This window comes from Serinus canaria, chromosome 19, assembly GCF_022539315.1.
Source record: "Serinus canaria isolate serCan28SL12 chromosome 19, serCan2020, whole genome shotgun sequence".
Lineage (NCBI taxonomy): Eukaryota > Metazoa > Chordata > Aves > Passeriformes > Fringillidae > Serinus > Serinus canaria.
In genome coordinates, this window is record NC_066332.1 from 6,939,786 (window position 1) to 6,959,984 (window position 20,199).

Here is a 20,199-nt window from a genome sequence, read left to right on the forward strand (position 1 = left end):
CATCATCACTTCTTTATTCCAGAAAAAAACATATAAATTCAATCTAAATAAATACCCATCCCATTCCCTAAGGTTATAAAAAACATGGTTATTTTTTAAAAAATTTATTGAATATATAAGTTGTGAAAAACACCAATCACTTGTTTTTAAAATTTTAAAAGTTTAATAGCAATAAAATGGTTATAAAAATAGTAATATAATTAGAGTAGTAAAACTTTGGACAGTTTGGATTAGGACAATATGAGACAACAGAATTAAAGAGTTACAGACGTCTGGGTACCTTTTTCTGGGCAGCATAAGCCCAAAAAAGGATTAACCCTTAAAAGCAACAGCCTGTTGAATATTCATACATCTCATACATGATGCATAACTTCCATTCAAACAAAGGATTCCGTTTGGTCAGTGTAAACTTTTTCCTCTTAATCCTAAATGGCATCTTCATGGCTGAGCAGGGTGGGAAGAAGTTAATTTCTTCTGATAATGGGGCAATAAATTCCCTTGTCTGAAAGATTTACATGTCCTGTGGCTGCTATCTGGCGTGAGTACCTCATTCCTCTCTTAAAAAAATATCCCACATACATAGTTCATATTTTAACTACAAAATTTACCTTTTAACTACAAAACTACATTTACCATACCATTAAAACGTTAATACAGCACTACTAATCAATACAACAAAATACATATAGTAAATATCTGTGTGGAGCTATATAATATGCACTTTTCTGTTGCGTTGTGATTTCAGGGTTTACCTCAGAACCTCGGGTCCCTCCCCTGATAATTCCCTGCCAGGTGTGTCAATCACCTCTCCTTTCCCCTCCCAGCACTGTCAGTACTGGAATTCCAGGAGGGCATTGAGTGATTGGCAGATTCAAAGGATGCCCTCTACCCCTGGGGAGGCATTGGGCCACCCAGGTGTCCTTTGTCCCTTAATTCCTCCTTCTGTGTACCTGGTTGGTGGGATTCCTACTCCTTCCCTCCCCCTCTCCTCGGGGTTAAAAGGAACAGCAACAGCAACCACACGGTTTGGGAGTTCTGTTGGAGCTGGTGCTGGGTTCAGAGGCCTGTGGGCCAGAATAAAACTCTGGATCCAAACCCTCCATCAGAACCCACTCCTTTCCTTCTCCATCACCTTAAAGCTTCTCCCCCAGAGGTAACCCGAGGAGCAGACCCTGTTATGGGGGGAAGCTCCATCCCACAGCCACCAGAGCTCCTGCACGCCTGGACTTGTTCCCACGTGCCCAGCTGCAGCACCCAGCCAGCCAAAAGTGTCTCTGGGGTGAAACACCACCCAGCCATGGCCAAAAGTGTCTCTGGGGTGAAACACCACCCAGCCATGGCCAAAAGTGTCTCTGGGGTGAAACACCACTGTGCCGCTGTTTGGTTCAGCACCAAGAGCCAGACATGCTCAGGCACGTCCTGTCCAGCCACATTGGTAATTATCCCAATACTTTTCAGAAAGTCTTTCGAGGAGCAGCCAAGCCAGCTGGTGCCAGGGTCAGCTCTTGGCCGAGCGGAGCCTCCTGCGGAAGTATTCGGGCGCGGCCTCCAGCAGCCACTCCGCATCCACCGGGCACAGGTCGCGCATGTAGCAGCGGCTGGTGCGCAGCAGCCCGGTGTACACCACGCAGGCAGGCTTGCACTGGAACAGCACCGAGGAGGGGTGGATGGCCACCAGCTGCTGAGAGCCCACCGTGCCGTAGGAGCCGTCCGGCCGCAGCTCGGCCGCGTTCATGAACAGGCTGTGGGCCAGGCAGCGCCGCACGCCGGCCGTGTCCCCGCGGCAGGACTCCAGCGGCATCGACAGCTGGGGACACCAGAGTGAGCAAGGACAACCTGCACCCTCGTGGGGATACAGCCCTGTTTTGTGGTGGCAGCTCTCTGGTCACAGAGAGAGAAAGCTAGATAAGCTTTGCCATGAGTCAGCTTCTCCCATGGGAAGCTTTAGGGAGCTGGAGAGAAAGAATGCTAAACAATCTGCACCTGGTGTTTTGTAATAAGCTGTTTTGCCCCCGAGGTTGTTTACAAATGGGTGTCTTGTTAATTAGCCAATCATGTGAAATGTATTGATTAAATGACCAATCAGGTCCACTGTGGAGACGCTGGGGGAGCATTCCCTGGTCTAGGGACACACAAGAAGCTTCCCTCAAAAAGCTCTGTTAGACCCCATTGGCTCATTCTCCTGTTCCTGTGTCTGTTCCTATGTCCCTGAGCCACACCTTCCCTATGCCCTGACTGGCCCTCATCTTTGTACTGCCCTGAGACCAGGGTCAGGCCCCTGTAGAGGGTATGCCAGATCTTCTGTGAGTGTGTGTGTGTGTGTGTGTGTGTGTGTGTGCTGGGACCTGATCATCTCACTGTGTGGCTGAATAAAACACCAGTGGATATTATGCCAAGGTCCTTTTTGCTTCCTTACCCTGGACTATGCTAGCAGCAATTCAGCCTGCTACAGTCCACCTGTATTGACCAGTGTATAAAAGAAGCAGTTTCAGTAAAGTCGGGGTTCTAGCCTGGTTAGCCTTCTGACCTAGAGTCTGTGTCACTTACTACCCACTCCTGACCCCTACAGTGACACTGCTTCAATTCAGAAATCCTGGGGGATTTTCCTGTGTCAGGACACTGGGGGACCACTGGGAATTCAGCTTGATGCTAGGCTAAGCCAGACTAAGAGCCAACAGATCATCACTCTCCTTCTGGAAGGGAGTTTAAGGCCAACCAGCATTCACAAGTGATACCTCAGAGGGTGGCTCCCATGTCACTACACACTGCCAGGGGTTCAGTGGCAGCTCCCACACTGTGCCCAGCAGGAACAGCACTGAGGGGAAGCTGCTGCCACACTGAATGCCTGACTGCATGGAGAAGTCAGCCAGCACAGGCTGCCAGCGCTCCATGGCACACACAGCACAGTCCCAGCTTCATTAGAGCAGGAAAAACCCTTAGCAAAACCTGTCCTTCCCCTGACAAGTCTTCTCAGAGGTTCCCATTTCTCCTTGACCCACCAAGCTCTGGTTTTAAGATTTTGGGATGTAACTGCACAGTCAGGAATTTTAGCCAGCTATTTCCAGGAGACTGAAAACAATCCCCCATATTCTCACTTGGGACTTGGGGCACAGTTTGGTGACAAACAGAAAATACCAACAGGTGAAACAGAGAAATAGAATATGGAAGCAAGTTACCTTTACACAAATGTCCCTGAGCTGAGCTCTGACTTCTGCCATCAGCTTCATGTTCCTGCCATTGATAAAGTTCTCTCTGCACCATCCCTGCAGCAGAGACACCAAGAGTTAGAAGGGGGTATTTCTTCACCCCAGGAGCATGACAGCCTTTGGATACCATGGAAAGCAGAATCTCCCCTACAATCTGCCTCAGAGTAAACATGCTGACCCCTTTCCTGGTCATATTTCTACCCACCCCACCCCCCCCCTTTACTCTACTATGTCTAGATTCCCTCCCACTCTGCTCAGAAACAGCAGGTGGTGGTTCTTTTCCCACTCAGAGCTGCTCTGCAAGGCCACCAAGAGCTGCAGAACAGAGGATAACACTTGTTATCCTGCAGGTGGTGAAAACAAATCAGGTAAGAGGGACAGGTACTGCAAGGAACGGGGTGCATGAGTGCACAGATCCACAAATCAGTATGAGGGGTTGATAGGGTAGGATAAATCCAAATCTGCTTTTCAGTATGCTCAGTGTTTTTTTACTGAATCCTGTCCCAGAGCACGTCCAGATATTTATCATCAAATCTCAGCACTCTCCCACTCCCTTCTGCTTCCAGCTGGAACCAGGGAAGGAAGGAGCCCTGGCTGTGATTACAGAACTGGCCCCACAAAGCTTTGCCAGAGCTGTCTGTAGGATTTGTTCCAGAACTCCCTCCAATTCCCCAGATGTAAGGGATGAGCCCTCTTTTCTCTCTGCTCTGGAGGATGCCTGTGGCACCAGCCATGGAAGATGCAGGTGTCACTCTGCTCTCTGCTAAAACCTCCTCACCCACCCCAGGAGCTCAGACAGCACTGGCAGCTCAGATTCCCCCACCTTGTGCCCATTGACGTTCTTGTAGGCCCTGTACACGTTGAGCAGGGTGAGATGATCCCCCTCACTGGAGATGAATTTCTTCCTGGCAGCCTGCACCTCATCCCTCTGGGCAGGGGGGTTGTGGAGGACACTGTCCACTGATAACAGTGACACAATGGTCAGGATCTCCTCTGCACAGTGGAACTGTGGGGACAGGAGGATGGCCTGCACAGACACAACAAAACTCATTGTTAGTTGACCAAATCCCCTCCAGCTGGGCAGATCTTTCTGCTCACTGGCAGCCCAGGAACTCAACCAAACATTGCTTAGACAAATCTCAAACATCTGGGCCTAGGAACGGCTGTAATCCTCTGATGGGCTCACCAAGCACCTGAAACAGCACCTGCCAGGCTCCTTCCTGACACTGCCCAGTGCACAACCAGCACAAACACAGTGACTGAAACCAACTCCAGCAACAGATGTTTCATGGACCTGCTAAACAATCTTGAAAATTGCAAGCAAATTTGCTTTGTCCACCTTCAGGAAGTGCCAGAGGAAAGAAAATATCTTTTAAAAAACTTCCTTAAATTTAACAACAAATGACAAGCACTCCAGCAATTGTAAATTGTGTACAATAATGTACAGCAAATAAACCAGTACAGCTGCAAACACCCCAAATTTCACACCTTGTTTAAGGAGTTTGAAAGAGAAGCATCAATCAATGGTACAGAAATGAGTACATGAGATTTAAAAAGTTCACTTTTCTGCAGTTTTTACCTTGGAGAACTTTGGATCCAGTGGAAAGGCTGCCATTTTCTTTCCCAGGGGGGTCAGGACAAGCTGACCTTCCTTTTGGGTCACAGCTCCCAGCAGGTCCAGCTGATCAATGGCTGCTTGAATAGCATCTGCCAAAACAAGGACATTGGGCTGTGAGGCCTCCTGCCTCCCACTGAGGGATGTGAAGATCAGCTGGTTCCATCACTGCCTCCCTCCCTGGCCAGAGGAACAAGTACTTTCCATTTAGAGAAATCAGGGTCCCAAAATGTGGTTTATCCTCCTCTATCCAGGAGAACAAGCACCATTCCCCATTTCCTCTTCCCCTGGCAGTCAGGGCAAACCTTCATGTTGTACTGTTATGACACCTGATGGCCCAAGATTGCTCCCTGCTCTTTTTCCCCAAGGCTGCCTTTGTAGCCTTACCAGGAGATGGTTTGGACATGAAGTCAAAGGTGAGCACATTGGGAATTTTCAGGGCCAGGAGCTGAAGCACCACACTGGCCAGGTTACACCTGCATAGGCAGAAAAAAACAACTGAGACACTTCTTTTATTTTATTCTTTTTTTTCACAGAAGCTGAGATAGAATCTCAGGCCTATGCTGCAGCTTGACACAAAGAAGTCTGATGCTGCTAGTGAAGCCTTACTTCCTAAATCAGGAAGAGGCAACCCCAAAATCTGGAGAACAGTCAGAACTATTGCTTTATATGTTTGGAGACTCAGTGCCCAACTGTCCACCCTGAGCAAACACTTCCCAGTTTTCTCTGTTCAATCCCCACACTTCCATTTTTCTCAAGTCACCCCACCAGCCCCTAGATCCAGTTTTGCTGCTCAGTTCTTCCCACAGCTCCAGCTGTAAAAGAGGTGTGGCAAGGAGCGTGATGGCTCTGTCCTCACCTCTGTATCTCAGGTGTTGTCATTTCCTCAAACTTCTCAAAGTCCTCCTCTGTGTAGAGCCGGTAGCAGATCCCGCTCTCCTGCCTGCCTGCTCTGCCCGTGCGCTGCCAAGCCTGGGCCTTGGACACCTGCTGCACTGCCAGCACCTCCAGGCCAGTTTCTGGGCATGGAAAAGCATCACCTCAGTCAGTGCCTGAGGAAGGCACAGCTTTGGAAACACAGAGGATCAGCAGTAAGAATTCCCAGGGTTTTCCATTCAAATCTGGCTCAGAGATCACTTGGTTCAACCCAGTGAACTTCAGCACTGTGCTTCACTTGGTTCAGCACTGGGAACTACCCCATGCTGTGTCCATGAACAGAAGATTCACATTTGACAGATTTTTACCCCCTTGTGGCTGATACTCAAAAAAAAAAAAAAAAAAACACCACAAAAACACCACCAAACCCCACACCCAAAACCTGGGACATGAATTTAAACAGCACGGAGGGTGACTGAAATCCTCTTTCAGTGGGGCTTAGGGCCTCCAGTAACTTCTACAAACCCAAACCCAATCTTGGCCCTGTTCCTCCTCAGAACTCCTCACCAGGGCTGTACTTCTTGGCTTTGACCATGCCTGTGTCCACAACGAATTTGATGCCAGCAATGGTGATGGAGGTCTCTGCGATGTTGGTGGAGAGGATCACTTTGCGACAGCCCTGGGAGGAAGGAAAATCAAACCCAGGCCAAGGCCACCTCAGAGCAGCTGCAACACAGCAATTCTGCTGCTTTTGGCCAGTGTGGGCCAAGCCCTGCCCCACACTGTGAGCACAAACTGTGTTTGCTGTGCCAGCTCTCAGAAACTAAGGTAATCATCAGTTTCTAAGGTAATCCTCAGTTTCTAATCAGTTTCTAAAACATTCTTCTGCGTTTGCAACAAAACACACCACCAGAACAGCTGTTCTCTACATATTTTCTCAACAATTTTGGTTTCACTTCTGGCACAACATTTGTATTCTTATTTATCTCCTGAGTAGGTAAAAAAGAGCCTGAGGCAGCATGAATTCCTTTCCTTATGGCCCTGACAAACATTCTCAGGTTTTCACCTTACTCAGTGTTTCCCCCACTAGCTGTTGTAGCTTTTTTGTGATATGGACAAAAAATTCCTATGAAATGGAGGAATTTTAAATTCCTGTGCCTTCTAATCCCTCCTTCTTTTTATGATCCCACGTGACTTACTGAATGCATCTGTTAAAACCATCACAGTTGCAGTGTTTTATATCTCTGGAATCACCCAGCCTAAAGCCAACAGAGACTATTGTCACTGTTATATTTTCTGGAAAAATCCCCTCGCCCAGGATTCTTCTTCTGGGAATCTGAGAAGCCTCAGAGAAAAGGGAAAACAGTATTATCTCATTTGCTTCTCTTGTGTTTTGCTGCTTTGTAATGTGTTTAGACATTGTTTACCAATAGGTGATTGTTTCATTGGTTTCATGTGAATTGTTTTGACTTATTGACCAAACACAGCCAGCTGTGTTGAGACTCTGGAAGGAGTCAGGAGTTTTCATTACCTTTGTAGCCTTCTGTAAGTATCCCTTCTGTATTCTTTAGTATAGTATTCTTTAATATAATATATTATCTTAAAATAATAAATTAACCTTCTAAGAACATGCATCATTCCTCCCTTCATCTGGGACCCCCACAAATACAAGAGACTATTGATTGCTATCAGTACAGACTGCTTTAGCCCCTCAAAGCCCACAGGTTTCATCCAAAGACTCATTGAAGCAAAACCCCTCTTATTCCCTCACCTCAGGGGTAGGTTTAAAGGCACGGAGCTGTTGGGAGTGGGGCAGAGAAGCATAAAGGGGCAGCACTGTCATCCGTGGGCAGCCCTCGGGGAGATGCTGGGCAACATCTCGACAGGTTTTGGTCATTGCTTCAATTTCTTCCTGACCAGTCAGGAACACCAGGATGTCCTGGCATGCAGGGGCCTCCTGGAGCCAGAGGAAAAAGGAAGTTAGGAAGGTTTGGATAGAAAAGAAGAACTGAGATGTGGCTCTGGCAGCAAGTCATTGAAGCGGGCTAAGAAGAAAGAGAAGACACACATGTGGTGCAAGGATGCAACAGCCAGAATTCCTAATGGATTCACCAGAGACAAAAAGTAAATCCCATTTTGAGGGATTGAGTGTTAAAAGGATGGAGAAATTGCTGTGTCCTCAAATAACCTGTGTCCAGGTCAGGCAGAGAGGGCCAGCAAGCACCCAGGTACAGAGAACTCAGGTGAGGGGAACATGCAGGTTTTAGGCATGAGCTGACATTATAGAGCTTTGCTAGGCAGTCTCCCTTCAGCTCCAGCCTGGACAAACAGGTCCCAAATCTCAACAGCAGCAGCAACTTCAAAGCACTAAATGCAATTTAATGAAACAACACCACAATCCAGGTGTCTGGCAGTCAAACACCCCAGCACAAAACACCAACCCCTGGCCCCAGAGGGACACAAACCTGGAGAGACCTTCATACCTGGTGGATTTGGAAGATGGACACCAGGGCTGCCTGCAGGTAGTCACTCTGCCTCTCCTTGGTGTAGAAGATGTCAATGGGATGCTGCCGGCCCTCCAGATAGATGACAGGAGCTCCATTGAAGTACTGGGAGAACAGGTCAACATCCATGGTGGCTGACATGACAATCACCTTCAGGGGGAGCACAGCATGGGTCAGCACTGCAGCTTCCATCCAGCTGGACACTAACGAGTCAGGACCAGCCAAAAGTCAGCTTCTGGATCCTGAGAACCATGCTCAGAACAGCTCACAGGCTTTGGAACAGAAGAGAGTGATCTCCCCTTGTTAAAGCCATCAGCTTTTTAACACAAGCAGAAAATGGTGTGACAGAATGGGCTGGTGTGTGAAACAAGACCATGCAAGGCCCCTGCCAGGCACCTCCAACAAAGCCAACGTGCTTTCACACCAATTCCTGACATGTCCACCCATCCCATGTGCAATGCCCTACCTGGGAATGAGCTCCTGTACCTGGAGTGATCTCAGCAGCAGTGCCAAAACCTCCCCAGCACTCTGTCTAGTCTAGAGCTCACACCCAAGGGACTTTGGTGAGAAAAAAGTACCATGATGGTGACCAAATACCTTGTTCAGAGGCGTCATATCAGGCCCTCACATCATAAGTCAGACACCCTTAACTCTTGAGATTTAAAGTGACTTTTTAGGAACAGAAAAATGGTCAAATTCCAAACCCTTTGGAAGACCCCAGGAGATGCTCAGAGCACCCAGAACCCAGCCCCACCCCACCCTTCACCACCATCCCAGATGAACACACTTTCAGTGGCCGCAGGCCCCGCTCCTTTCGCTTCTTTTGAGCGGCTTTGACCACCCCAAAGAGCACATCAGTGTGGATGGTCCTCTCGTGGGCCTCGTCCAGGATGGCCACGCTGTACTTGTGCAGCAGGGGGTCCCCGATGGCCTCGCGCAGCAGCATCCCGTCCGTCAGGAACCGCAGCCGCGTCTCGGCGCACGAGCAGTCATCGAAGCGCACCGTGTAGCCAACCTGGGCGAGGGAGCACGGGCAGCACGGGCACACAGGCTGGCACTTCCCACTGCCTTCGTGCCACAGGGAAGGGCTACAAAGCCCCTGGTCACTGCACTGCACTGAGCCAACCAGAAGCTCTGGAAAGCAGAGCAGTTTATCTGCTGTGAGCAGTTGCTCTTCCAAATGTGGCGAGCCACCCAAATGACACTCCCAACATCTCTACGTGGCTTCTTCCTAACCAGAAGTTCATCATAAATGCCCACCAAGTTCAGTTTCCTTCCTTCCTTCCCACTCCTTCCTTCCTTCCCTTTCCTCCCACCTTCTTGAAATGATTCCAGGCTCTCCAAGGACTTTAGGAGGAGAACTCTTTCTCCTCTGTCTTTCTCCCCCAGACCTGCACTAATTCAGCAGTCTGCTCTCCCTGACAGTGATTTATGACACAGGGAACAATGGAAGAGAGTGCAATATATTTTTTTTTGTTTTGCTCATGAATCAGTATTTTTGCAAATGGAACAACCCAGATCAAGAAGTACAATGCCACAGAGACAGACCATGACCACCCTGTCATGGGACAGGTAAAGAGCCATTTCTGTCCATTCATTTAATTTTAGAATCAGAGAATATCCTCAGCTGGAAGGAACCCACAGGGATCATCCAGTCCAGCCCCTGACCCTGCACAGACACCCAACAATCCCACCCTGTGCATCCCTGGAGCATTGTCCAAACTCTCCTGGAGCTCTGGCAGCCTTGGGGCTGTGCCCATTCCCTGGGGAGCCTGAACAGTGCCCAGCACCCCCAGGGGATACACCTTTCTCTGATATCTAACCAAGACCTCCCCTGACACAGCTCCAGCTGTTTTCTCAGGTCCTATCCCTGGCCACAGAGAGCAGAAATTGGAGCTGCCCCTGGGGAGGAAGCTGCAGACCTTGGGGAGGTTTGAGAAATCCTCCACTTCTCCAGCTGAACAGACCAAGTGCTCTCAGCCACTATTGTCATGTAGCCCCTCCTAACCCCTCACCTTCTTCATGCTGCTCCTTTGAGCACTCCCTGACAGCTTTTACATCCTCATTACACTGTGGCACCCAAAACTAATTAGGAAATTAAGACTATCCCCCCTGTGGCTGGTTATTACCCTACCCATTGCAGCCTGACAGGGCCCCATCCCCAGAGCAGCACCAAACCAAAATTAATCTGCAGATAACCTACCAGCTTCCCCAGCTCTGTCCTCTTCTCTTCAGCAACTCTGGCAGCCAGGGTGACAGCTGCCACCCTGCGGGGCTGGGTGACAGCGATGACACCAGGGTGGCCAATCCCCGCCTCGTACAGGTACTGCGGGAGCTGAGTGGTCTTCCCCGAGCCTGTTTCTCCTAAGGAATACCAAGGGAATAGAGTTTCTCTCCACACTTCTATAGCATTGTCAAACTGAGTTTTTTATGTTAACTTTTAGCCCTTTTTGAGGATGGGGAAGCTGAAGACAGAGAGGGAAAGTCCCACCACAAACAGTGGCAGGTCAGAGACGGCACCCAACGCCCTCCTCTTGCTGCTGGGCCACTCCTCTGCAGGGCTCCAGCCACACTCTGGTTCAGAAACCTACTCCAGCCTCTCTGGAGGTGAAGTGTCTGTGCTGTGACACTAACAGGAGTGACATACTAGGCATTTTTCATTTCATTACAATAAATGCTAAGTCTTTAGACTGCCAGGTGGGAAGTTGTATATGTTTAGCTCCTGAAAGTCTAACAAAAAGCTTTTTGTTTGCACTCACAGAAAGCATAATAAAAATCAGTGAAAATGTAAGTGAGCAGAGTCTTCAGAAAAGGAGACCTTGACCATCTGGCTTGGACTGAACTTAACGCAGACAGCGAAACGAGGGAAATACTTTCGCTTTCTCCACAAAAACCAAGTCCCCGGCTGCCAAAGCACAGAAGTCCTTCCCTGATCACCGCACTTCAGATTTGCACCCAGACCGTTTCTGGGCAGCTTTCCCAGCCCAGCCCGCTCCGTGGGACAGCGGCACTGCTGCAGGCACTCACCGATGAGGATGGCGGTGTCGAGGCGGCGGAGCCGGGCCAGCAGCGGCCCGCGGGCCCCGGAGATGGGCAGGGAGCGCCGCTGCACGTGTGCGGGCGGGGCGGCGCTCTGGGGCTGCGTGCCGGGGGGCGCCGCCTTGAACCGCTTGGCCGGAGGCCCCTCTCTGTCCTGAGCCATCGCCCCTCGCGGTACCGGCCCGGCCCGACCCGGCCCGACCCGCCGAGGCTCTACCGAAGCTCCGGGACCACGCTGCACAGGCTCCCTGGCGCAGTGATGACGTCAAGCGCGACGCTGCGCGGAGCACCCTGGGAGTTGTAGTCCCACCGCCGCCGCCATTTTCAGCGCTCCCGGCTCCGGGCGCCCCTCGGGAACCTCGGAAAAATCGCGGAGCCCAAAGGGCAGCAAAATGCAGCCGAGGAGGGCAGAGAGCCGGCTGAGAGCAGGGTACGGACATGTTCCCACTCAGGACTTGTCCCAGGAACAAGCCACGGCTTGTTACTGAACTTAAAAAGAACACCGAACTTAAAAAGAACACACAAAAATAAGGTTTTTATCTCATTCCTGCCTCATAACCTACGCTGAAGCAACATTGTCCAAAACACTTTCGTTCGTGCTCTCTAGCAGCACTAGAAGTCTGTCTTAGTAACAATCAAAACTGCCCCAAAAAAACCGACCAAAAAACCTGTAAACCCCCCCAAAGCTTCCCTAAGTTTTATAACTTTTAACAGATAAAAATGCAGACACAAATAACCTCACACATTTTATCAGAATCTAACACGCTGCTCGTGGACAAAGCATTTCCCCCGAGATCACCACACATTTCTCTCCTGGACTATAAACTTAAAAAACTAAAACCTGTAGTGAGTTTTTAAAAGCAAAATCTGAGACTAAATGAGATAACCACATGTCATGGGTAAGCCCATCCTCTAAAATGCAGAATGAAGATCCAGCTTTAACTTCTTTTATCTATAATATAATCAATAAAACCCCACCCAATACTTTCTATGGCAATTTAAGAACAACTGACCATGATGAGCTGAACTGAGCTCCAAATTCCTATGGGGCTGCTCAGAGATATTTATAATCAATGCAGCTTTAAGCTAAATGCCACTCAGTCTCACTGGCCTGTGCTGGACACAGCAAACTTCATCCCCAGACCACGGATTTCACATCCTGAGCAGACAATGCTGTGCCCTGCACTTCTGAGACACTTGGGGGAAAAACTCCAGGGATCTCTGTCTCTTCAAGGATTTGTTTTTTCCAGCCCCTGCTGCCTCAAGACTACAGGATGATACAGAGGATTAACCAAAAAGGATCCACAAGACATTTTATTCAACTCATCATCATTTTTTGAGTCCTGACTCCAGACAAGTTTCCTTCTCTAGTGCTGCAGGTCATCCAGTAACAGCAGAGGGCACACGGGGGTGGATTTTGTAGGCACACCTATTTAACCACCAGTCTGAAAACTGGGCACCTGAACACACAGTCCTTGGGGGAAAAAACACACCAAAATGTAGCCTCAGCCTGCAAATCACTCCAAAAACCCAACTGGCAGAGTGAAAAGCTGCATGTTGTGTTCCCTGCAGTTCAAAGATGACTGGAGAAACAGCACCTCAGATTAAAGAACCTTCTGCCATTGAAATAGTGACTTAGACATTCAATCATCTTGCAGTTGTTTTATCCAAGAATAAAAAAAATGAGTTAAATCCCAAAAAGTTGGGTTTGTCCCCTGTAAAGTTTCCCATAGAGTTTCATGTATCAAATAACTTGAAAAAAATGCTTTAGAAATCACTTTAAACAAGTACTTGCATGGCCTTGTTAACTGAAGTTAACAGGAAACAGTTTCCAGTTTTAAATTTTTGGCTCCACTGGATTTAGGTGATGTCCAGCACAAGGAGTTCCCTGATTGGGAAGGGTGCTGGGAGTGCCTCGGGTGAGACTGCATTTCATAAAGTGCTTGTGTTCCAAACCACAGAGCTGTCAGAGTCCTCTCTGTGCTGGGGAAAGAGTCCCCATGGGGCTGGAGCCAGGCCAGTGCCTGCCAGGGGTGGCTGGGACAGCCCCAGGCCCTGGTTAACCCCCGAGGCGCTGCCCCTCTCCCCAGGCAAAGCCCCCCGGCCGCTCCTCTGGCAAGGGGTTGTAATTGGGGTCATCCTCTGGGGTGTCAAAGATTGCTTTCCTGCAAAACACAAAGCATGGTTATCCTTTAAAACACAGCTTGCACAGTAAGATCTAGACAGTTCACACGCTGCACAGTGCACTCCCTCAAGAACAGCTTGTCCAGGCAGTGGGGTTTATGTCTCCACTTTGGAACCACCAGGAAGGAGATCCCAAATCAACCAGGAAGGAGATCCCAAATCAACCAGGAAGGAGATCCCAAATCAACCAGGAAGGAGATCCCAAATCAAGACTGATGAGGTTCATCCTCTGCTATTTATGTATAAATACTCCACGCCAGACATCTTGAGGATAGTCTTATGACTGTGAAAAACATCAAGACAGCTCACATGCTGCTCAGTGCCCTCCCTCAAAAACAACTTGCCCAGACAGTGGGATTTATGCTCTTCAATTTGGAGCCACCAGGAAGGAGATCCCAAATCAAGACTAATGAGGTAATTCTGCTATTTATATATAAATATTCTAGGCCAAACATCTTCAGGATAGTCTTATGATTCTATGAAAAACAACCATCAGAGGTGTTCTGGGAGAGCACCATAATGGATTAGAGCATCCACACAAGAGGGAACTGAGTGGGAGCACCACTACTCAATACTATAAACACTGAAGGATTTTTTTTTTCCCAAAACTGTGATGTGAGGATGACATACAGAAGAAGTAAATACATTACATGTCTTATATGTAATACCTAAGCCACTGTTCAGCAGGGGACACAGCTTTGGTGTTTTCAGCAAAGCTTGACAAATATCAGAGAAACCAAAAGTAAAATCCTTTAGCTCTTCTCCCAGTTAAGTTGGTTTCCACTTAAACAAATTCCAGCTCCTTGTTTGGCAACACAAGTTCAATAAAAAAAGCAAGAACAGACACACCCCAATTCTGTCTCTGCCCAAACGATGTGACTGAATTGCAAACAGTTTTCCAAACAAGCACTTTTCCCATGTCTCTTCCAAAGCAGACACCAATACTCACAGGACAGACGGTGTTCTCAGGAGCCTCCCACCACCAGGCTGATTGGGAAAGACATCCTCTAAGAAAAAATATATATGCCCAACAGCAATGCCTGGTATAGAAACAAAAGCCAAAAGGTGATTTTTCAGTAGTTCTCCCTTACAACTCTCCAATGCTTTACACTAGAGTTTTCAAAAAAACAACATACATTGGTTCTTCCACAGAAAACATGATACAGAAATACAAAACCTAAGGAAGAAAGCTAAAGCAGGTAAAAAGCTTAACTTATACCACAAGACATTAATATTGGGGAAAGGTCTAGTCATTATTAAAAATACTGATGTTATGGCTCTATTAGAGTCGATAAAATAGTAATATAAACTATTTTATTTCAGTAGACTGATGCATCAGGGCTGACTCTAAGCAATAAAAAGCCAAAACATCAAAAGCTTTCTTTCCTTATCACAGCACAAAACATGCTACAATGGCTAAAAAGAAGAAAAGCCTAAAAATATAAATATAAAATAATAAATATATCAGAAGAACTGACACCAAGCATTAGTTAGTCCAAAAATTGGACAAATCCCCATTTTCTGTTTCACGTAAAACACAAGGAGGAACAGATCCTCATGAGATTGCTGCCATTACTCACCCAGGAGATCCACAATGATGGAGTTCCCCAAGAGCAGAGAAAAGCCCATCAATACCCAGGGTAGAAAAGGGGCTTGGAAGATGAGGAGCCCGAAGAAGTTCATGCGGACGTAGGGGTTCCTGCGGCTCCACACGTACACCAGCATGATGGTGAAGGCCTGCCCCAGGAACACCAGGTTCACAAACAGCCCAAAAAGCTGCCATGGCTCGTTAAGGAAACTCTTGTGAGGTCAGGAATTTCACAGCTTAATTTGTAATCCTGTGTTTTCCACACAGTTGGTAAATCCACTTTCTCAGGTGTAAGGATGTCAAACTACTGTCCTTCAAGTCCAAAAGGTGCAGCAGGATTCAGGGTACCTGCAGCATGAATAATCTCATTAAAGCAGAATTCAATTCTTCACAGATAACCTGAGCATGATCTCACACCTGAACAGTCCTCTGACAACCTCATTTCCACAATCTAGCAGAAAAAAACCTGAAAAACCAGCAGCAATCCCAAAGCATTCAAATCCACCCTAACAAATACCAGTACTCCCTGTGCAACAAACTATATTAAGGTAACAGTAACAACATGGTTTCAGCTCTCCTTCCCACTTCTGGAGCTTTACTAAAGGAGCTTGGAATTAAAACAGAAAGGATACAGTCATTAAAAGTCCTCCAAAAAGGAACATAAATACAAAATCTGCTGTGCGACCCCGGAAAGAGCCTTCCTCGAGCATGCGGCAGTAGCGGTATCTGAGGCCAAGGTCAGGAAAACTCCAGAGCAGGTGAGTTCAGAGACACATCCAAGCAGAAAATTATTCACTTCTAGAGCAGCTTAAAAGTGTTTTGTCAATTTACTGTACACTTGGCTCTTTCTGGATACTTCAGCACAGAGGGTGAGCCAGGAGACAAGAAAGTTACCTGGAATTTTCTCCGGCACCAGGTCAGCACCAACCTGAAGGATCAGGCTGGCACAAATTCTTAACACCAAAAAAGTAACTGGCAAAATTCTTGACCACTTTAAAAGGAGACCCCCTTGAAGCTGGAATTGTTGAATTCCCAGGAACTCAACCTCTCCTGTGTGCAGGTACAGCAAGATTCCTGCACTCTGGAGCTCTGCTTGCCAAGGGAACCACCACAACTTGGTGAAGGATACAAAAAGATCATGTTAAATAAAAAATTAAAGCCAACTGGTCCAAAGAACAAGTAGTTTGTGATTAATCTCCATATCTGGAAATAAGACAAATACAAGGACTTTAAACATGACAGCTTATTTTTATTGTCTAAGTAGATAAACAAGTAACAATGAAACTGAAATCTCCTTTACACAAAATGAAGCTAAGACCTATTTTAGGCATAGTGGTCTGCACTCTGCCTACAGTAACTTTTAAAAAGTGTATTTCTAACACAAAAAGTACACTGTTTTGTGACTTAACACCTAAAAAGCTCTACAGCACATTTTAAAATCTACAGTGCTTCAGAACACACTTACTTGAAAGTGCTTAAATATTAACTCAGGGTTGAAATACAGTTGGAAGGGCGTGATAAGTTCTAATTGCTGAAAAAGAAGAAAACATTTCGAAAGGATCAATACAAGAAACAAACAAGAAAAAAAAAAAAAAAAAAGGAAGAAAAAATACACACCCAAAACAGCACAACCCGTTCCCGGGTGCCAAAAGAACCCAGCAAGTCACATCAGCACTGGGAGTTTTTTGGCAAGTGGGAGCCTCAATACAACAACCCTCTGGAGCTGTCGTTTATCAATTCGTGCTTTTCACCTCCCCGGGGCCCCTCCCGGGAATGCCCGAATCGCTCAGGAGGTCTCGGGGCTCCAGACCCGGCTCGGAGCGCGGGCGGTGCCTGAGGGCGCCCCTTCCACGGCTACCCCAGGCCCGCCCCCTCCCAGCTCCCGTCATGGCCTCCCTCCCTCCCGCGGCCGCCACTGACCACGGCGGCGGTGGTGAGGACGCAGGCGGTGGTGTAGGCCCGGGTCACAGGCGGCACCTGCAGGTACTCCTGCCGGAACGTCTGGTACGCCATCTTGGCGGCCCCTCCCCGGCCCGCCCGCCTCCGCGCCCGCCTGACGCTCCGCACTCCCATTGGCTGAACCGCAGCGCCCTCCCTCCACTCTAGGCTCTCATTGGCCTACCGCCCAGCTCGCGGAGCCCGCTCCGCACTCCCATTGGTCGTCTTGCAGTGCCCGCCCATATTCTTCGCTGTCATTAGTGGAGAGGTCGCGCTTGGCCCGCCCACCGAGGGACGGAGAGCTCGGTGATTGGGCAGAAGCGTGCGCTGGCGAGCGCTGATTGGCTTGGGGAGGGGCGCCCTGAGGCGGCGCTCGAGCGAGGCGGGAAAGCGGCGGCAGCGGCAGCGCCGGTCTCGGAACCGTTCTCGGGAAGCGGCCCCGGGCCCCGCGCTCGGCCCGCGAACGCCAGCGGCAGGAGCGGCCCCGGGCCCCGCGCTCGGCCCGCGAACGCCAGCGGCAGGAGCGGCCCCGGGCCCCGCGCTCGGCCCGCGAACGCCAGCGGCAGGAGCGGCCCCGGGCCCCGCGCTCGGCCCGCGAACGCCAGCGGCAGGAGCGGCCCGGCTGCCTCGGGTAACGCCCTGTGAGAGCCGCCTTCCCCTCGCGGCCCGGCCGCCCCGGCCCCCGCCGCCATGTCGGTGAATCCCATGACCTACGAGGCGCAGTTCTTCGGGTTCACGCCTCAGACGTGCATGCTGCGCGTCTACATCGCCTTCCAGGACTACCTGTTCGAAATGATGCTGGTGGTGGAGGGCGTGATGCTGAAGAAGCTGGACGGCATTCCCGGCTGCAAAGTCAGCCCTTCCAAGATCCGGAAATGCACCGAGAAATTCCTGCTCTTTATGAAGGAGCACTTCGATAAACTGTTCTCTAAAATGGAAGAAGTGCTGCTGCAGCTGGTGCTGAACATCCCTAAGAACGTGCTGCTGCCCGAGGACAAGGTGCAGGAGCAGTATCCCTACAGTGAGGAGGAATTCCAGGCGCTGCAGGATGAGCTGCAGCAGCTGCAGCAGCAGTGCAGGGCAGAGGCGGTCCTGGAGCAGGAGCTGCGAGCAGAGCTGGAGGAGCAGAAGGCTGTCAAGGCCGAGCTGGAGAAGATTTTGCAGTGCTTTGATGGGCTTGAGAACATCTGCAGGGAGCATGGGGCCGGCAACTTCAAGGAAAGTTTTGCCTTCCTGACACAGAGCTCTAAGAAATTGCAGGATGTGCTAAAAGAAGTTGAGGAGAAGAGCAAAAAAATGAACCAGCATGATCAGTTAATGTAATGGAAATTCTGAGAAGGCAACAGATGCCATACAGAGAGCTTTCTTAAAATGACAGGGCCTTATCTTTCTCTTACTCCACTGGTGCTGCCAGGATTTGGTCTAAGAGCTGTTGAACTGTGCCAGTTTGCTCCTCCCTAAGGCAGGAAGGGGAGAAAGCCTGAAAAATATAACTCAGATTGTTAACTTTGCAAGTTTTGGGTCGCATAACCGGCGTTTGAAAACACTGAATGTTACCTTTGAACACAATGTAGCACTAGCCTGTTTTAAGGGTTATAAAAACAAAGCCTCGTTAAGAGTTGTAGGAATGTGTAGGTGGTTTCCAGCCTGAGGTCAGAGATACCACTGGGACTTTGCTGGTGGCCAAGGAGCTGCCTGGCCATGTGCCTTTCTCTGTGTTTGGGAAGCCAGCAAGGAGGAGATGCAGGGAGAAGGATGACACTGATGCTGTCGACAAGGTTCTGATGAGATCTGTTGGCATCAAACCAAACTTCAGCCCAGTTTCTGGAATCTCAGGGTTCCTCACCACTCCACCTGTGCTTGAGGTTCTGTCAGCCCAGAGCAGAAGCCACTGGAGGAAATTAGTTGTTCCATCACTTTGTCTTACTTCACCTTATGTTGCATTACATATATATTTGTTTAGGGTTTTTTGTTGCCCAGTGTCCCTTTTCTACTAAACAAAGTTTCTCTTATTAACATTTAATCAGTTTTTCCTGTGAAAATGTTATGAGTATTGATAAGCTCTTGTGTCTTAAACTTATTCTCTCTGTACTTAATTCAAAATCCCTGACAGTCTGTGCATCTTTCCATAGCAGCTTTTAACCTCCTGTTTAGTCTGGTCATTAAACATCAATAATAATTTCTACTTTAATAGCATAGAGGTTTAAAAGTCATTAACCTTGTGAATCATTTAGAGGTGACTGCAATAAAAAAGTGTATTGAAAACATAAAAGACAGTTTGGAATTCTTTCTTCCCTGGATTGAGAAGATGTGAAAAGTGTCACAGAGGGCAGCAGAGGGCAGCATCAGCCCGGCCCAGTGATCTGCTCCACAAGAGGTTGGTCTGGTTTTCCAGCTCAGTGTGACATCCAGAATTATTGAGTTTCCTCAGGTGAATAATTTGTTTTATCCTCAGTAAATAGGAGACACTTTTCCTGTGTGTTCTGTGCCCGGAGTGACCACACACGGATTGGCAGAAAGCTGGACCCTACTGAGTTTGTACACCCCAACGCTGCATTTTCCTTCAAAAAGGAATGATTCCCGTTTTCACAGGTTTCTCCTCCAGCCAGAGAGACAATTTCACTGCCAGGCCAGGGCTCCTCCCAGCACATCCTTCCCAGCTGGAGTGCTGGGTGAGGGGGATGCTGGGCACGGTGGTTCCACTAGGCTGTGCCTGGCCCACTCCCTGATCCCTGGTTTTGATGTCCTGCTGGGTCACCAACCAGGGAAATATGTCCACAACTAAATCTGGGATTGACCATCCCACCCCCCTGGTGTGGATTTAACAACCCATGCTGACCTCAGGCCCTCTTGTGATCATCCCTTCCCACCTGCTCTCAGAAATGCCATCCTCCCACACACACTCCCAGCACCGCAGTAACCATAATCAAATATTTTACAATAAATTACATCCTGATGCTCCTGAGAGCGGTGCCCTTGGGCAGGGAGCTGTGGCAGCTCATGGAATCACAGAAAAGTCCAGCAGCTCCCCAGCACTGCCATGGCCAGCACTCATCTGTCCTCAAGTGCCACATCAACAGAGGCTGGATCCAATGGCACTGGTGAGGCATTCCCGACTCCAGATCATGTCCATGTTTTGTGTTTGTGGGGTCTCTGGAGATTCAGAGCCTCATGAGGAGCTTGACATAGCCTGACTCCATCCCCAGTGGCCTCTCCATCTGTCCTTGTCCCACTCTGCCCAGGCTCCCA

At 48.9% G+C, this 20,199-nt stretch overlaps 3 protein-coding genes across 6 annotated transcripts; 1 reads left to right on the forward strand and 2 right to left on the reverse strand.

Annotated features, from left to right (window-relative positions):
- Positions 1–140: 140 nt before the first annotated feature.
- On the reverse strand, positions 141–12,384 carry DHX33 (DEAH-box helicase 33). Of its 4 annotated transcripts, none has more exons than XM_030231057.2 (12): positions 11,229–12,384; positions 10,405–10,565; positions 8,989–9,216; positions 8,181–8,351; positions 7,469–7,654; positions 6,265–6,376; positions 5,681–5,840; positions 5,209–5,297; positions 4,786–4,913; positions 4,030–4,233; positions 3,177–3,263; positions 141–1,642 (listed from the first exon to the last, which is right to left on the reverse strand). In XM_030231057.2, the coding sequence occupies exons 1-12, from the start codon at positions 11,401–11,403 to the stop codon at positions 1,499–1,501; spliced, it is 1,845 nt and encodes a 614-aa protein (XP_030086917.1). In that variant the 5' UTR covers positions 11,404–12,384; the 3' UTR covers positions 141–1,498. The 4 variants fall into 4 exon arrangements, with proteins under 4 accessions (XP_030086917.1, XP_009092920.2, XP_030086918.1 ...); XM_009094672.4 differs by having other exon boundaries at positions 141–1,807; XM_030231056.2 differs by having other exon boundaries at positions 1,598–1,881.
- Positions 12,385–12,527: 143 nt separating this feature from the next.
- On the reverse strand, positions 12,528–17,053 carry DERL2 (derlin 2). Its single transcript, XM_009094670.4, has 7 exons — positions 16,933–17,053; positions 16,478–16,543; positions 16,142–16,215; positions 15,645–15,738; positions 15,005–15,200; positions 14,374–14,464; positions 12,528–13,405 (listed from the first exon to the last, which is right to left on the reverse strand). The coding sequence occupies exons 1-7, from the start codon at positions 17,023–17,025 to the stop codon at positions 13,300–13,302; spliced, it is 720 nt and encodes a 239-aa protein (XP_009092918.1). The 5' UTR covers positions 17,026–17,053; the 3' UTR covers positions 12,528–13,299.
- Positions 17,054–17,360: 307 nt separating this feature from the next.
- Positions 17,361–19,222, forward strand: MIS12 (MIS12 kinetochore complex component). Its single transcript, XM_050981944.1, has one exon. It carries the CDS (start codon positions 17,641–17,643, stop codon positions 18,271–18,273), a length of 633 nt encoding a protein of 210 aa, XP_050837901.1. The 5' UTR covers positions 17,361–17,640; the 3' UTR covers positions 18,274–19,222.
- Positions 19,223–20,199: the final 977 nt, after the last annotated feature.

Bases quoted from the DNA above. Each gene is read 5' to 3' on its own strand.
- DHX33 (XM_009094672.4), bottom strand. From the start codon at position 11,403: ATGGCTCAGGACAGAGAGGGGCCTCCGGCCAAGCGGTTCAAGGCGGCG. The intron at 9,217-10,404 runs GTAGGTTATCTG...TCCCTCGCCCAG, and splicing joins GGACAGAGCTGGGGAAGCTG to GTTGGCTACACGGTGCGCTT. The intron at 4,234-4,785 runs GTAAAAACTGCA...GTGTCTGTGCAG, and splicing joins TGGATCCAAAGTTCTCCAAG to GCCATCCTCCTGTCCCCACA.
- DERL2 (XM_009094670.4), bottom strand. From the start codon at position 17,025: ATGGCGTACCAGACGTTCCGGCAGGAGTACCTGCAGGTGCCGCCTGTG. The intron at 16,544-16,932 runs GTCAGTGGCGGC...CTTCTTTTTCAG, and splicing joins TCCTCACCACCGCCGCCGTG to CAATTAGAACTTATCACGCC. The intron at 15,739-16,141 runs GTATCCTTCACC...CCTTGGCCTCAG, and splicing joins TTATTTAACATGATCTTTTT to ATACCGCTACTGCCGCATGC.
- MIS12 (XM_050981944.1), top strand. From the start codon at position 17,641: ATGTCGGTGAATCCCATGACCTACGAGGCGCAGTTCTTCGGGTTCACG.